Source organism: Mobula hypostoma, chromosome 8, assembly GCF_963921235.1.
Source record: "Mobula hypostoma chromosome 8, sMobHyp1.1, whole genome shotgun sequence".
NCBI lineage: Eukaryota > Metazoa > Chordata > Chondrichthyes > Myliobatiformes > Myliobatidae > Mobula > Mobula hypostoma.
Genome location: NC_086104.1, coordinates 141,257,563 through 141,275,107, shown reverse-complemented (window position 1 = coordinate 141,275,107; position 17,545 = coordinate 141,257,563). Strand labels below are relative to the sequence as shown.

General features: G+C 38.2%; 1 protein-coding gene across 7 annotated transcripts in view; it reads left to right on the top strand.

The window, feature by feature from the left end:
* Positions 1–17,545, top strand: part of aak1b (AP2 associated kinase 1b) — a 151,338-nt gene that overhangs the window by 119,171 nt on the left and 14,622 nt on the right. For 2 of the 7 annotated variants that reach the window (XM_063056991.1, XM_063056989.1), the window contains 2 exons: positions 2,177–2,278; positions 8,366–16,847. The exons of 3 other annotated variants lie outside the window; for them this stretch is intronic. In XM_063056991.1, the coding sequence (XP_062913061.1) occupies positions 2,177–2,278; positions 8,366–8,460 (197 nt within the window). In that variant the 3' untranslated portion in view covers positions 8,461–16,847. Of the gene's footprint in view, positions 1–2,176; positions 2,279–8,365; positions 16,848–17,545 lie in introns of those variants that run through there. 2 more of the 7 variants (XM_063056992.1, XM_063056993.1) reach the window with 2 other exon arrangements.

Here is a 17,545-nt window from a genome sequence, read left to right as displayed (position 1 = left end):
TCTCCCTGTTCCAACCTTCCACGTATCTATCACAGAGTAATGGAGCACAGAAACAGCCCATCTAGTCTGCGCCGACCTGCTCTTTTGCCCATACCCATCTACTCGCACCATGACCATAGTCCTCCAAATCCCTATCATCCATGTACCTATCCAAACATCCATCAAATATTACAATTGAACCCGCATCTATTCATGTGCTTTTATACTATTGTACCTGCTTCATCCACTTCCTCAGGCAGTTTATTCCATATAATCATCACCCTCTGCATGGAAATATGACCCCTCTGCTCCCTTTTAAATCTAAACTCCTCTGAACCTAAACCTATGATCCCTAGTTTTGTACCACCTACCCTTGGGTAAAAGATTGTTGCCATCCACCAGAATTAATGCAGAATGATAAGCAATTAAGGGTTTAAAAAAAGGATGAAACACCAGTAGTGAGAAGGACTCTAAGAAATCTGGGCTAGGTCAAACAGACATAGTTAGAAGCAAATGTTTGGCTTGTTAGAACATTCCTTTAAACTTTAGGCAACTGTAATTCCTGTATGGAATGTGCAAGTTTAATCCTTAATGGGGAATGAAGGAACTTGAAAAATATGAAGATCTCAGCCACTCTTTGGCTTAAAAGCGTTTCTGTAGTGAAGTTCGATTACTGGGTCAGACTTTGCTTGGAAATACCAGAGAGGTGAAGGAAAGGATCAGCTGCAAGGGAAAAGATCAAGTACACTTATTTTTTATTAAGAATTTATATTGATTTTTTAATGTTAAGATGATTTAATTTATATTTTAATATTTTTTAAAAACTGAATGTTTAATTGATTTTGATACTTTAAATTATCAGAGACAATAATAATTAATGTTCAAAGATTCAAAGTACGTTTATTATCGAAGTATGTATGCAGTATACGATCCTGAGATACGTCTTCCCCTACAGACAGCCATGAAACAAAGAAAACCATGGAGCCTGTTCAAAGAAAAACATAGGCCCCTTCCGCTGTGCAACAAATTGCACAAACGGCAACAAAAAAACGATAGAAGAACACAGAATATAAAGCACAACATCGAAAGAGCCCAAGCTAATTCAGTTCAGTTCAATCTAGAGCTGTGTTCATTATCTGCAGGCAGACCTGATTCAAAATCATCCAAAATAGCAACGGTAAAAGGAGCGACCAGAAACCAGAAATATATCATAATGTGAACTACAGAGTCCAATCGAAAGTAAAACTCAAAATGCACAAAATTAGAGCATCTAACAGGTGGCAAAGCATGGGCAGTCGTGATTTTGCAGCTGTGTTTTTGTAGCTGTGTTGTGGATAGGTCTTAATTTGGCATCCCTCCTCCCATAACACGTTGTCCCCATGGATACTATTTCAAGATCCTGCCAATGCACAGGACATTGGAATTTTGGACTGTGATAACAATTTTCAGCAAATCAGTATTAGGGTTCTGCAAATGGTAAATTGGTTAATTTATGGTAAAATGGTGAACGATAGATTGTTGAGGTGAACGAAGTTGGTTTGTTGCTAGCAGCAAGTTCTGGTCCATTGTTGTAAGAAGTTTTAGTTTTCCTCCCCTACCTTGGACAACTACAGCAAAACGATGTTGTATTGGCAGAAAAAACAAATATATGAGACTTTGAATGCAGTTGTTACAAAAGTTAACGAGATTTTCAGAATCTGCAATAATCCAAGGGTTAAGCAGTGCCCCAGCACAGATAATTCTGGAGAAGGGAGGATTGTTCTGATTATAGCTCTCCATTGTTTTTTCTTAAAGTCAACTATTTTAAAGGAAATGTGGTGAACTAAGTGTACAGAAGTTTTTCTTGCTCTTTGTATGAGTTGGAGGCATGGAGAGGAAGAACATAAATGAGTAAAATTGTTGTTTTAGAATCAGTACTTGCAAATTAGTACCACAACACTGAGAAGCACTTGTGATTTTCTGAAATCAGAAAGGCTCATAACAAAGCATTATTCGGTGCTGTCTATTGGACACTTTCGAAACTCTTGTTCCATGTCCATTGTATGGTTGGCTCAAGTTCATGGAAGGTATATATCTCACAAAGTGTCCTGCTTTCCAGAACTAACTTTGCTCAACTTAATCCTGCTTTCTGTTAATGTTTAACATTTTCTGAAAATCTTGCTTCTTACTGTCCATGCCTCCCTTTTACATGCTGCAGAGGATACTAACCTCATCTCAGACTTTGATCTTTCTATTAAAAATGACAAAGTGGAAGATGATGAATTTGACCCCATTCCTGTCTTGTCAAAAAATTCACAAGGTAAGGTTTCAGCTGAAACATTTGCTATTGTCTTATTTTAATTCCTTTGTTGAAATTTTATGCACTTTCACTAAACCATCATTGACAGGAAGAAAACAATGCAAGCTTCACTTTAGTAATTGATAATGTGAATTCTCCCTCACAATGACACGGCATAAATATTCCCATCTTAATTAAGCTTTTTTTATGCCTGAAGAAGAAGAAAGCCCTGAACTCCAAGTGGAGTCATCAGGATGCCATCATGATGGCGTTTTTTTAGCAGGCTTTTTTATTTTTACAAGGCCGAGTTGCTAGCTCGACGCTCAACCCAGCAGGGATGGAAGGCATGCAGGGGAGCTGGCTGGATTCGAACTCGGGAGCCTTTGCTCTGAAGTCTGACGCTGATGCCACTACACCACCATCTGGCGTTTTTTTTAAGCCTAATCTAGTTTAATTCCGCCTTTTTTAAAGAATCATGCATCATGGAAACCAGGCCTTCGGCCTACCAAATCCATGTTGACCAACAAGCACCCAATTAAACTTAACATTATACTGATCTTTTTTTTAAATTCTCCTTGTGTTTCCCTCAACTCTCTCCAGATTCTGCCACTCACCTCCAAACAAGGGATTTATATATCATTATTTGCAGTCTTGGGCTGTCCCAAAGTGCTGAGCAGCCTAGTTTTTAAACTTGGAGTTGACCTTGTCTCCTCACCCGATCTCCAATTGTAGAGAGGAGTGTGGGGAAGGTAGAAGAGTATGCAATTATAAAAATAGAGTTTTAATTAGCAAAGACATTAAATATTTGCTTCTGGGGGGTAGTGGAAACACAAAAAGAAAGCTTGGGAGCATTTGCCCTGCACAAATAAGTATATGAATAGAAGAGGTAATGCACTTAGCTGTAAGATTGGGGTAATAATGCACAATTTTCTAATAGATGGCAACGCAGTGTAATTTATTCTTTATACATTCAAAATGCTAGGTTTATTTCAAATGATGTGTGATATAGAACATATAATTACAGAGGACGTTTTGCCACTGGAGGTAGACTTGTTAGTGTTGGGTTTGTTCAGCTTTCCAGGTGGTACCCTTCTTTCCCACCTTCACTGCTGTCTTCTGGTTTCTAACCCTGGCTAAAATGTTGATCCGCCGTCACATCCTTGACTTCCAGTCTGCTATCACTTTGATATATTATAGTTTTCAACTTTCTAAAATACGGTTTAAGGTTGTTGTGACCCTAAAGAACCATTCTTCCAAAACAAGGATGTGGAGTCTCGTGGATGATAAAATAAATCTAACTGTAAGCAAAGCCAGATGGCCTCAGAGAATGGCTCTTATCCAGAAGTGCCTCTCTTTCAGTGAAAAATGCAGTTAAGTTACTGTTGTAATCTGAGCTAGAGTGTGGAATATGTTGTCATATTACTTAAATATTCTTGACTCTCACAATCTCAAATAAGACAGCAAAGTTAATTAACTGCTGGGTTCTTATTTGAACAGTACCTTGAAGTAACAGAAACTATCTTTTTATTACTTATTTATGTAACAAGTTAATTGAATTGGGCCTTGACTAATAAATATCTACCAATATTTCTTGTCACTTAGTGAACAGCAAGCAAATGAGAGTCAGATTTGGTTGTAAAGTCAGCAAGCAACAAAATATTGCATTGATTTGCTGCGTAGGCTGAGCTGGTTCCCTGGGGAAGCATTGCACAGGGAATTATTTCTGTGAGGTATGGTGGCCTTTATGAGGTGCAAAGTGGAAGAAAGGTGGCATGACAATATTCATCTGGCCAGTGTTTTCATATTTTCCCTTGTTGTTGGACCCCTTATAAGGCAATCCTTCACAAAATTCTTCCGCCAAAAAAGGCATCTAATTCGTTAAACACATTGGACTTGGATGGGATTTCATTTAGTTTCAAGTAAACATTTGAAAAGGCTGCTGAGGTCAAGAACAGTCAGAAAACTTAAAAGTCCATTATTCAATATCAAAGTGGCTTTTTAAATGAAATTTTAAATTTCCCATCGAATGATGACTCTCAATTGCTTATGACTTCATTACTGTTACAGTAGGGCATAGGGAACGGACCCAAGTACAGGACACAGGCACGGAGACGGGCTTGGACTTGACTTGGACTCGGAGCCAGGACTTAGACTTGACTTGGACACAGAGCCTGGACTTGGACTTGGACTTGGTAGTGTGGAGGAGCAGAGGGATCTGGGGGTACATGTCCACAGATCCCTGAAAGTTGCCTCACAGGTGGATAGGGTAGTTAAGAAAGCTTATGGGGTGTTAGCTTTCATAAGTCGAGGGATAGAGTTTAAGAGTCGCAATGTAATGATGCAGCTCTATAAAACTCTGGTTAGGCCACACTTGGAGTACTGTGTCCAATTCTGGTTGCCTCACTATAGGAAGGATGTAGAAGCATTGGAAAGGGTACAGAGGAGATTTACCAGAATGCTGCCTGGTTTAGAGAGTATACATTATGATCAGAGATTAAGGGAACTAGGGCTTTACTCTTTGGAGAGAAGGAGGATGAGAGGAGACATGATAGAGGTGTACAAGATAATAAGAGGAACAGATAGAGTGGATAGCCAGCATCTCTTGCCCAGGGCACCACTGCTCAATACAAGAGGACATGGCTTTAAGGTAAGGGGTGGGAAGTTCAAGGGGGATATTAGAGGAAGGTTTTTAACTCAGAGAGTGGTTGGTGTGTGGAATGCACTGCCTGAGTCAGTGGTGGAGGCAGATACACTAGTGAAGTTTAAGAGACTACTAGACAGGTATATGGAGGAATTTAAGGTGGGGGCTTATATGGGAGGCAAGGTTTGAGGGTCGGCACAACATTGTGGGCCAAAGGGCCTGTACTGTGCTGTACCTTTCTATGTTCTATGTTTGACTGGAACACAGAGCCTTGACTTGGACTGGGACTCGGAGCCTTGACTTGGACTGGGATTTGACAAAAACAAGACAATGACAGACCACTCGTATCCCGGCTTGGAGCAGCGGCAAACAGCCGGCAACACTCAGCTGGATATGAGATCACAAAACAAACAATGACAGACCACACGCATCCCGGCTCGGAGCAGCGGCAAACAGCCGGCAACACTCAGCTGGACACAAGGCAACAAAAACAAACAGTGACAGACAATTTGTATCATGGCTCGGAAGACGGTCCCTTCTTCTTGGCGGCTCGGGAGACGGTCCCTTATTCTTGGCGGCTTGGAACGAGCATAGCCGCTCTGCTAAGGTGACGAACCAGCAGCGAGTAGAAGGAAGCCGGAGTTTTTATGCTGCTGGTTCGAATGAGGATCAGGTGCCCTAATCAAAGAGCCCAGTGGAACATGGGGAGTAGGAAATTAACTAAAATGAGTAGCTAACGGACTGGACCGTGACAATTACAATGGATTTTTATGATCCCTGCCACCTTTGACGTTACATTTTGATCTGTAGTTTTCCACATACTCCACCTAAAAAAGAAGCAAGGCTTCAGATAAAGGTAATATTTTTTACAAAGATGTCAAAACCAAATAATGCGGAAAGGAACACATTTTGTTGTTGTTTTTTTTAAACCTAATTTCACCTTTTAATAAACATCAGTTTGGCAACTGGTTCCAAGAGAAGAAGCTACTCTTTCAAAAATCAGACTTGACACACTGGTAACCACCAGAGCGTTGAGCTATTAACCCAGACTGTTACTTCAATGCAATACTGAAAGAGTACATATCTGCATGAGCAATTTTCCTTATCAAGTGTTAAACTGCCTGTCCTATCAGATGGACATAAAAGATACCTTAGCTTTATTTGAAGAGCAAGGTGGATCGGCCAATATCCTGACCAAAATCTATGTTACAAATCTTAAATAGGTGAACTAGTGGTTGAATTACAGTGTTTTTTGGAAATGTCTGCAAACTGTATGTTATCAACATGGAGCAGAGAGTGATTTTGTAAATCTGTCAGGAGCAAAGGATGTTGAGAATGGTGAGGGTGGAGGGCTATGGGAGGGGTGTGGGATAGGTGGCAGAGAAGGAGTGCCGGGGTCAGGGGGTGTTGTGGGTGCAGACACACCCAGCCCTGAGACACCAGGCAAGGTCACTTGATTCCAAATAATTGGTTTATTAATCATTACTGAATGTCTTGCTTATATCACTTCTGCATAGTACTCTATATTAATGACTTGGAGGAGGGTTAAGTGGTCTGATTTGTAAGTCTTCAGACAACTTGAAAATTGTTGGATTTATAGATGGCGAAGAGGTTTGTCACAGAACAAGGATCAGCTGGAAAGTTGGAAGGAGCAGGGATAGATGAAATTGTGTCTGAGGTAATGAACTCTGGGAAGTCAAATGCTCATAGGATAAATAGAATAAATGACAAGTACCTCAGGAACATTAATATACAAGGGGATCTTGGGGTACAAGTACATAGCTTGCTGAAAGTGGGACACAGGTGGATAAGTTGGTGAAGAGGTTAATTTGTATACATGACTTCATAGGCCTAGGTATTGATTATGAGAGTTAGGACATCATGTTGCAGCTATACAAAAAAGTGTTTAGACTACTTAGAATATTGTATGTAGTTATAGTTGCCACACTACAGAAAGGATGTGGTAGCAATAGAGAATGCAAAAGAGATTCACCAGTATGTTGGGTGGAATGGACAGCTGGAGCTATAAAAAGAGATTGGACAGGTTAGGTTTATTCTCACTGGAGCATAGGAATCTGAGAAATGACCTTACAAAAGTTTATAAAGTTAAAGGACATCGATCAGATGGAAGGAGTTTTTGCAAGGGCATGGGACTCCAGAACTAAGGTATGAGAGAAATTAAAAGGTGATCTGAGGTGAGGGTTTTCCACACAATGTGGTTATCTGGAACACGCTGCCAGTGGAGGTGGTAGTCACAGATATTATGCACTTAAAAGGCATTTGTACATATGCTCATATTAGAGAATATGTAGACGTGTGCAGGAAAGTTAGGTTAGTGTAGCATGGACCAGTTGGGCTGAAAGGGATAATTTTGTACTCTACAATTCTATAATTGTAAATTGTTCAAAAACATTTTGTTATCTGTGTAAGGCCCTTTGGGATATGTTGAGGTTGTTTAAAGTGCGACAAAAAATTTAAGTCCATTTGGAAGTATAGAATCAGAAGTGGCAGCCTGAACCAGACATTGATATGGCATCCTCTCAAATAATATCTTCATCTGCTTGAACATATTACTTTGAGCAGAGTAAAATTTAATTTTTTCATGTTTTGCATTGAGCACTGCAATTGACTTTGATGTCGCAGCTTTACACATCTCTCACCATTCAAAGCTAACAATCACTCAGTATAAATTCACTCAGCAGTCAAATGTACTTTGAAATAATCCTTGCATTAAATTATTTTATTAAAAAAACTGCTTTTCTTAAGCCTTCTCTTTGCCTACTGCCATTGTTATATCTTCCAGAGCAGTTCTCTGATACTTATGTACAGTTTAAAAATAACTGCATATTTGAAAAAGCATATCAAATAGATTACAAGCCTTTTATTTAACTGACACCAGCTTCTATATGTATGATACAGACCTTGGCCTAAATTTATATTGGAGAGTGTTCACTTAGGATACAGCTTCCATTGGAGCAGCAAATCATAAACACATGAAATTCTGCAGATGCTGGAAATCCAAAGCAACACACACAAATTGCTAGAGGAACTCAGCAGGTCAGACAGCACGTACTGAAATGAATAAGCAGTCGACCTTTTGGGCAGAGACCCTTCTTCAGGTGGAGGTGCTATTGCACTATCATAGTAAGCTGTAAATGCATTATGTTTCAATTAATAAAGGAAAGCTTGCATTGTAAAAGATATTGATATTGGCAATATAAGGAAAAGCCAAGTCTGTAGTTCTATTTTTTAAAAGGAAAAGAGTGAGCTATTTCTGCAAGCAGTGTTGTTCTCTGCACTTTCTAACCACAATAAAAAGTAGTGCCCTTGCATCATGCCACAAGAGGCCAGCTAAAACCTCTAGATGTTTGCACAGCCTTTTGCACTTGTGTTAATTCTGCTGTCTTAAACCTATAATGTAAAACCTTGTGCCTCCTGATGTAAATCATTTTGTGTTACCCTTCCAGGTGGTCATTCTAGAAACAACAGTGGGAGCTCTGAATCCAGTCTTCCCAACTTAGCTAGGTCTTTACTGCTTGTGGATCAACTGATAGACCTGTAGGAAGGCCCAGCAAGCACGCTAAGTTCAGCAGCCCTCTGCACCGGCATTTGCATCTCCCTCGGATTTCCCATACAACTTGTGACAAGGTTTCACTGACTGAGGAAATAAGTTATATTTTTACTTTGCTATGTGTCCTATCTAGTGAGCATGACCTTTTTGACTTTTTCCATCTTTGAAATTAATATAATTTTTCCATTTCCATCAAACTTACAGGCTTTTTTTAAAGACTATGTCCTTTTCAAAGTAAATTCTGAAAGCCTAGAATGGATTGATAGGCACTAACTTAACTTGAAGAAGAGTGTGTGAAACTGAAACAAACAATTATGGTTTCTTTCCTTGTTCCAACTTTTAAACAAAATGGATTTTGTTTTTACATACTTTTAAATCAATCTCTTCATGGAAAAATTAGTGGGGAATGTACTGGGAAAGATTGGCAGATCTTTTTGGAACACTTTCCCTTAATAAGTCAAGTCAGTGAAGGCATTGTTGGATAGAGGAATGTGATTTGTATGGTTTCGTATTGAACTACAAGTCTTGAACAATATATGTTGAAAACTAACAGTGTTAGAATGAAGGATTGATGTGCAATCACTAATAATCAGTATATTATTGAATGCATCCTTGCTTTGGCGAAATTGCTAGGCACTTGGCACTATTAGTCCTTCCACAGACAAAATCTGTGGGTTTAGTTAGATTGAAAAAGCAAAAATGTATTAACCCTGTTAGCAGAGAAGTAGCTGTGATGTGGGCAAATCTGGATTTGATGCATGTTGAAATTCTCTGAAAGTCAAAATTACCCATCCTTGTATTATAGAGAAAGTTTGTAATCAATACAGCCTCTGAAGACATTGAAAACTGTTTCTGATATACTGTATTAACGAAGAGCCACCAAATAGGAATTTTTGATGCATTTGTGGAGGTTGATATCTGCAGTGTAGAGTGGACCATGTAAAATTTAGATCCAATTAATTCCTCAGTGAAGCCTTTTTCTTAACATTCTTTCAGAATCTTATGAAGGAATAGGACTTTAAGTTGTTCATAAAAGGCAAGAATTTTCATTGCTGCCTTCCTTCCTTGCATTCTTATCTCCAATACAATGTAGTTTTGATATTCCAAATCTTTATCTGCAATTGTGATGCCTTTTGTTCCCCCTTTCATCGAAAGAAAATTACATTTTTGGCCTTCTTTGAAGTTGTATTGATTTAAAAGCAGGCCAGCTTTATGTTTAAAAAATTGTTACTGAGAGATTCTTTAAATTAAGTGGTTTGAAATGAAGTATTGTCAGAAAATAACCATGACCTAAACTGAGTTAAGACGTGTTTTGCCTTATAATCCAAAAGTGATGTGACCTTCTTGTAATTTTTGACACTATTCAAAATGTGACTGATCAAGTTCACTGTCTCACAGTGCTTCTGCAGATCTGTTGAATTTTATTTCAAATAGCGGGGAAGGAGGAGGTTTACTGTAACCAGGATACTCAAAAGAAGTAATGTTGGGTATTTTACTTTTCTCAGTGCTTCAAAATGAATTGTTTGGTTGTGCTAAATTTCCTAATTTTCCTTCCTACATGCTTACTTACTTTGGAGGGTGCTCTGATTGCACTTTAATGATTAGAGGCTCTTTTATGAAAGATGGTTGGTTGGTGCAGTAACTCTGGAGTTTTCAACTGGCAGACCCCATTTCCACACTTCACTTGCTTCTATAGTCTAGAAGCAGATTGGACTACTGCTTGAGCTCTTTAATGATTTGGTGTTAATTGTACCTTTACAGTAGATAATGTATAGTAGTTCTCTCTATGCTGGACAATGTTTTCTCTTCATGATTTTTCTCTTCAGCTCTAATTTTATAAAATGGATGAATTTGAGTTAAAACGATTCAATGCATAACTAAGAAATAATCAAAGATGTCAGAACAAAACGCAAGTAAGAAAACTTTTTTTTAAGTTATCAAAGGCCTTTGAAAATAGTTGGCATCAAAAGGTTTAAGAGCTGGTTATCTGGAGAGAAAAAATAGTGATTTGTGAAAGAAGTGTGAATGGAACTGATAAGAAAAACAAATAAGATTGGAGTAAACAAAAAGTTAACTTAAAACTGTACTGTTTGAGAAAAAAATGCAAGGAACAAAACTTAATTTTGTGCAGCACTTACAGATTACGTAGGCACATGAAACTGCAGATGCTAGAATCTGAAGCAACAACCAGTCTACTGAAGAAAACTCAGTAAGCTGAGCAACAACTATGGTGGAGGGTCGGGGTGGAAGGAATTGACAATGTTTCAGCTCGAAACCTTGCATCAGGACCTGATTTCTGTGCAGTGTTTTGACCCCAAACACCACCAACCACACCGCCCCCCCGCCCACAGATGCTACTCGACCTGCTGAGTTCCTCCAGTAGATTGCTTGCTGCAACAGATTATTTATTCATGAACAGCAATACTCTTGATGTTTCTTGCACTGTGTTTTCAGTCAAGTATTACAGAATCACAGGCTGGTTATAACATGGAAGGAGACTATTTGACCTGTCAAGTCCATATAGGATGGATGCAAGAACAGTTCAGTGGTTCAAATTTCCCCATAACCCTCCAAGTTCTTATCAGATAATAATCTGGCTCTGTTTTGAGTTCTATAGTTGAATCTACTACCACTACTGGGTAATGCATTCTAAATCCTAACAACAAGCTGTGTGTTTTTTTAAATGTTCACTTAACAATAATTTTTGTACTATGTTCCCTAGTTTTTGATCCCTTTACCAAAGAGAACAGTTTATTTTCCTTGATTCTGCCTATATCCTTCAAAATTTAATTATCTGCATCATATCTTCAATTAATCGGCCCTGTTTCTTTACCACTCTGGCCATGTAACTAATGTCCCATCTCTGGAATCACCTCTTTGCACCCTTCCTAAAGTTTTCACACCTGGCATCCTGAAGCAGATACATTTGTGACCAAACAAGTGTTATATGAAGGTCCATTATGGCTTTCTTGTTCTTGGACTCTACTGCCTCTCTTTATAACCTGTCCTGCTTTTTTTCAGTGAAATACGTGCATATATCTCCAGATCTCTCTTTCTTTTTTATATTTGCATTAATGGCCTCTGTCATCAAATGTTATGCTTGAAGCTTGTGTCCCCATGAGCTTTCTTGCACTGGTGTATGGAAAACTGTGTTGAAAGCCAAAGGTGAATAGAAAAGATTTGAAGAGGGATTACGTTACTGCAGTTGATGGTGTTTGGAAGATTGAAAATATGATCAATTTGAGACATCTAATGTAATAATAGAATCTAACAGTCAGAAGTCAAAACCAATAGAATTCCCAATTTCCTTATGTTCCACTTCACTAGCCTCCACTTTCACAATATTATCAGCTCCAGTATGATGGCACTGCTAAAAGCATTTTTGCTATGGAAGGGGGAAGAGCTGAAACCTTCCTGTCTCCTTGAATACTATGTGATCTGATGAATATTTCTTCCATTCTCTGTGTTTATGCAAGGTTTGAAAAGACACATTTTCTTCCTGATTTTTATCCTTATTAATACTTCACCTGCCCTCCCATTCTGGTTCAAACCTGAAAAAGGACATGGCCTCCAAGTGTTCAAGGTCCACACTGATGACTACATGCAGATGGCTGTACAAAGCAGCCACACTTCACTACAGAGCAAAATAAGCAGTTGTTGTGGTGTGTTACCTGTGCAATGCCTCAGTTTTGTCTATGGAATCGTGGCTCACCCGGTGGAATTATTATCAAGATTTAAACTTATGAATGTTGCTATCATAAAGGGAAGGATGTTTTTGGTCACTTAAATCGGGAACTCCAATTGATAGAATTGCAGAATTCAGTAGCTCAAATCCCCAGAATTTGAGAATCCTATCTGATAAATGTTAAATTTCATATTCTGATTTGATACACTAAATCAGTGTATTTGATTATATTTGTATTAATGGCTTCTGTCAACAAATTTTATGTGTGAAAATAATATTTTATCTGTATCCAGTGACTCACAACTTTTGACCAAATTTAAATTCCAACAGAGAAGTGACCTCTTGTCGGCTGATTTTAATATGCAAGAAATGACAGATTAGCTTGCCCTCAACACGTCCACAGTATTGAATAATGGAAAATGTTAGTGATGAGACTCTTTGACCAATAATTATACTTTGAAGTTGGATTTCTATTAGTAATTTAATGTAATAGGAAGAGACACAGTGAAAAGGAATTCTCTGTTCGGTTCATGAAAAATCACAATTGAACACTCATGCTGAGTGTTCAGAGGGAAACATTTTGTCCTATTTACACCTGTATCTTGAGGATGAAAAGTATGTACTGAGTATTTAAAGTATCATAAGCTCTTGCATTGCTTGCTTTTGCGGTCACTTCTCTATTTGTTGCAAACATTCAATGCTCTCCACAAATAACACTTGTACCATTTCCTCACATCTCCTTTCAGTATAATTTCATTTACAGGCCATTCTGGGTTAAGAACACCAACATGTGGACACCCCAAGTTATGAAAGGACTCCCAGTAATATTAAATTCAGAAGTCCTTCATACGTATATACATTTATTCCGACAAATGGTAGAGCTAGTTTTATCTTATCCATCTTAACTGCTTTTGATGGCATCCATTACAATACTGTGAAAGAATGGTTACCATATCGAATGATTCTTGTGTATTTTCCAACTTATGGACTAAATCAACTATTGGACATCTATAAAATGGAACTCATTCAACAAGGCTCCAGCAATGAAATAAGGTAACATGAGGCTTTATGAAAGTTTCTTTGCATCATGTTTTGCCATATCTTGCTGTTAAAGTAACCAAACAACTTCTTAAAGACATAACTTGTGTTGATAAGACAAAACCATTTTTTTCAGAATCATCTTTAACAACTTCCTCTCATTCCAAATAATTCACAATGGCATCTTCTGAGTTTGCCCAATGGCTCTGTAGCATAAGAATATTTATGTGTTTTGTTTGAGGATGATGAAGGAAATCTTTCCTGATGTTCTCATATTTAAAAAAAAACTAACAAGACCAACTTAGCCAATGTCACAGCAGAAATTCCTAGTAACATCTCCATTTGCCTTTGTCTTCTACACCGCACATAATACATCATCATCATCTTCATTATGTGCCTTGTTGTGTGACGTAGATAATCATGGTCTTTGACTGTGATAGTTCCTGGCAAATTTTTTTACAGAATTTGTTAGCCATTGCCTTCTTCTGGCAGTGTCTTTGCAAGACAAGTGACCCCAGCCGTTACCAAAACTCTTCAGAGATTATCTGCCTGGCATCAATGGTTGCAGAACTAGGACCTGTGATGTGCACAGGCTGCTCATACAACCATCCACCACCTGCTGCTATGGCTTCACGTGACCCTGATCGGGAGGCTAAGCGGGTGCTACACCTTGCACAAGGGTGACCTGCAGGCAGCGGACGGAAGGAGCACCTTGTATCTCCTTTGTTAGAGACGTATCGCCACCCTGCCATCCAGCACATAATACATATGATGTAGTAATCTGTCATTGGAAAAGAATAGATGAGTGGTGTGTTCATGAATGACATACTCTACATGTGTGCTGTTCATGCCAATTTGAAATCCAAAATAAATTTAGCATTGAATATCCCAACTGACATATTTTATGACTTCCTCTCCAATATATGCTGCTTTTTTCTGAATCAGACTTTAATGATTTCACTAGTATGGCACTTGACTCCTTCAGCTGTCCTTTCCACGCATCTCTTTACACTGCCTCCCCTCATGCTGATTGGAGGGCTCTGAAATACGCATCAATTATACAGTGCAAGTTGTGAGAGGTATGAAAAATTATAAACTCTACACCATCAATTTACATTCTAAAGGCACTTTGATGCATTCTGCTATTTCAGACAGTGCAGAATTAATTTCTGTGCCATTTTCTTCATACCAGTTGTACATATACTACATTTCTGTCTACTAAATATTAATTGATTAAAAATGAGTAGTGTTAAAAATAATCCCAATTGTAGGGTCAAAATTGGACATTGTAAGGAAAATGTATTTTGAACATAACAGTGTTTTATGTAATTTAAGCTGTGCTTTGTTGGGGAGACAGTATAGCTGAAGTCTATGAAAATGAGTTCAACCTTCATCCTTAATGCTGATTTTGCAACACAACAAAGCCTTTTTGCCCTTGCAGTGCACCAAATGATACATTTGTCAGGTCAGACTGGTAACACCAACACACATTAATATATAACACTGCTACACAACGTGCATTCTGACCTGCGTGGTGGCTCCATTTAAATAGGTGACAATGGATTAGATCGACAATGTGTTATGTGGAACAAAGGCTTGCATTGGTCTTGTTGCTGTTCTGACGTAGAGATTTTCTTGCTGGCCTCACTGTAGTGGGCAGCAGCCAAATCACCCTGGCCATATAAATGCCGTCTGTCTAAATATTGCGCATGCCAAACACTGCCACTGCAAGTGTAGAGTTGTTGAGAAAATTCTCCACCATGAGCCAGTGCTTACATATTTCTATTTCCTCCTATGCAATACATTGCACTTCACTAACTCTCTTTTCCAACGACAGGGGCAAGCTGAAAAGGAAAGCAGTGTGTTGCTCAAAATCTCACTGTTGGCCGGTCCACAGAGCAATGCTGTTATTGGCACACCACTGAGTTCCTACCAGCTGGCACATTAAATTCCAAAACAACCCACCACATTGAAATGACAGGAACCTAGAGATCAAAATAGGGATCAATTGAAACTATGTTATATATTTGATCTCTTAATATGAAAAGTTTCCTGACAGAGAACATTCCCGTAATGAAAAGTTACTGAAGAATGAATTTCTAATGTTAATGTTATACACATTGCTTTATTCTATAGCTATTGATGCATTTTTAAGTTCAGAATATAAGCTTATGCCAGATGATGTTTGCATTATTTTGTTTCACTTTCCTGCTCTGTTTACATTCCTTCAAACACTGCACTAAGTGACATTTTTCTTGTTATCCATAATGTCTGTCTTTGTTGTAACCTCAAGTCTTATCTTTGTAATTTGTACTTATTTCCTTGTTCTTTTTGCTTCGAACAGAACTAATTCTGCTTTTCTGATTCCCATTTGGGATCATGTACATTTGAACTGCCTGTAAAAATGCTGTCTCTCCACACTGAGGTTGATGTGTTGCCAACCTATGCAACCTATGTAACTGTAGTTTCTAACCATTGTGGGTTAACAAGTAGGTTTCTTAAAGATCAGTCTTTTTTCCCCTTTTTTTGGTTTTATATTCATACAAGTAAAAATATACAATTGTGAGTTGTTATTCCAGCTGCAGTATTGTGCAATTCTAGTGTAATGTGATGTCTGTTGTTACAAGCACCTTTCAAAACCTAAACCAAGGGAGGTGTTGTGTTTTAATTAAATAAAAGAAAGATTTCATTTAAAGAGTCTACTAAGATCAGTGCAAGAAACAAACTCTACACTGGTTTTGTAACAAAACTAGGACAGCAAATATATAACTGCTTTAAGACACTTTGATTTGCTTTGATTTTACTGTGATTGTCAAAGCTTCAGTATCTCTCTTTCTCTCTCTCTCTTTCTGTTTCTCTCTCTGTCTTTTTCTCTCTGTGTGTCTCTCTGTATCTCTCTCCCTCTTTCTATTTGTGTGTATATATATTATCTTTCACTCTCTTTCTTTATCTCTCTCTCTTTCTCTCTTTATCTCTCTCTCTCTCTTCTTTCTCTCTCCTCTCTGTTTCTCTCACTCCCATCCACTCCTATGTACAGACTATGGTTTATTTCACTTTCTCCACTTGAATACTGCTTCTGTAATCTCCAATTCAGGCATTTAGAGTGCACCTTAACTATTTTCTATCCCTTTGAGGATTTGTTTCTGTTTTAATGCTTCCTAAGTGTGTAAGCTATCACACATGGTGTGACACTGCCAAGCAAAATCCCTGTCCTGTGTTAAATATATTTCCAGAAGTAGCGGAGGCGCAATTGCGTAACATACAATCTCACCCCTGTCCCTCCCAACTTCTCAGATTCTATTGTGGCCTTCTGGCCAGAACTCAATTCTGCTGTAAAAATTGAAGGCTTGTGTTAAACCCCCGAAAGGAGAGATGCTCCAGCTTCTAGTTTCTGCAATCAGAACACATATTGGCATGCTTTTCAGTAGTTTGCATTAAATGGTGCAGAAGAGTGAATGTTTGCAGCATTATTGAGCAGAGTAAAGCTACAAATCAAAGCAGAGTATTTTTGTACAGATTCTAGTGTCTAAAGGGGGGTCTTGCTGATGACAACGTTGTATCTATACTTCACATTGTAATGTATCCAAGTGATTCATTTTCCCAATAAATAATGTTTTGATGCATATATCTTAAAATAAATCTTGTATTGTGTTTTAATCTCCTTTCTTGATTATCTTTGCTGATGCCCCTGTTGCTGAAATTCATTATGTGCCTGTGCTGATATGTTCAACCTGTGGGATAAGCTAGCCTTGTCGTGGAAGTAATGAGACTTGAGCTATTGAAACTATCATAAGAAACAATAGCTTCTTTCATTTCAATCACTTGCGTTGGAAAAAGATGAAAACCTGGTGCTCTCGATGATCCGGAGTTGAAGGGGGTAATTGGTTTATTACTGTCACATGTACTGAGACATAGTGGAAAGCTATTGTTTGCATGTCATCCAGGTCATTTCATAAATAAGTACATCAAGCTAATACAAAAGGAAAACAAGATGATGCAGTATATGGTGTTACAGTTATAGAGAAAGTGTGGTGCAGGTAGACAAATAAAGTGCAGGTGTCACAGTGGGGCAGACTGAAAGATCAAGAGTGCATGTTCAAATTTCAAAGTAAATTTTATTATTAGAGTATACTGTGTCACCACATACAATCCTGAGAGTCTTTTCCCTGTGCACATACTCAGATCTATAGAATAGTAACTATAATAGAATCAGTGAAAGAACAAGCAGAGCATAGAAGACAACAAACTGTGCAAATGCAAATATAAAAAATAGCAATAATTATCAGGAACCTGAAATAACAAGATAAAGAGTCCTTAAAGTGAAGTCACTGCTTGTGGGAACATCTCAATAGA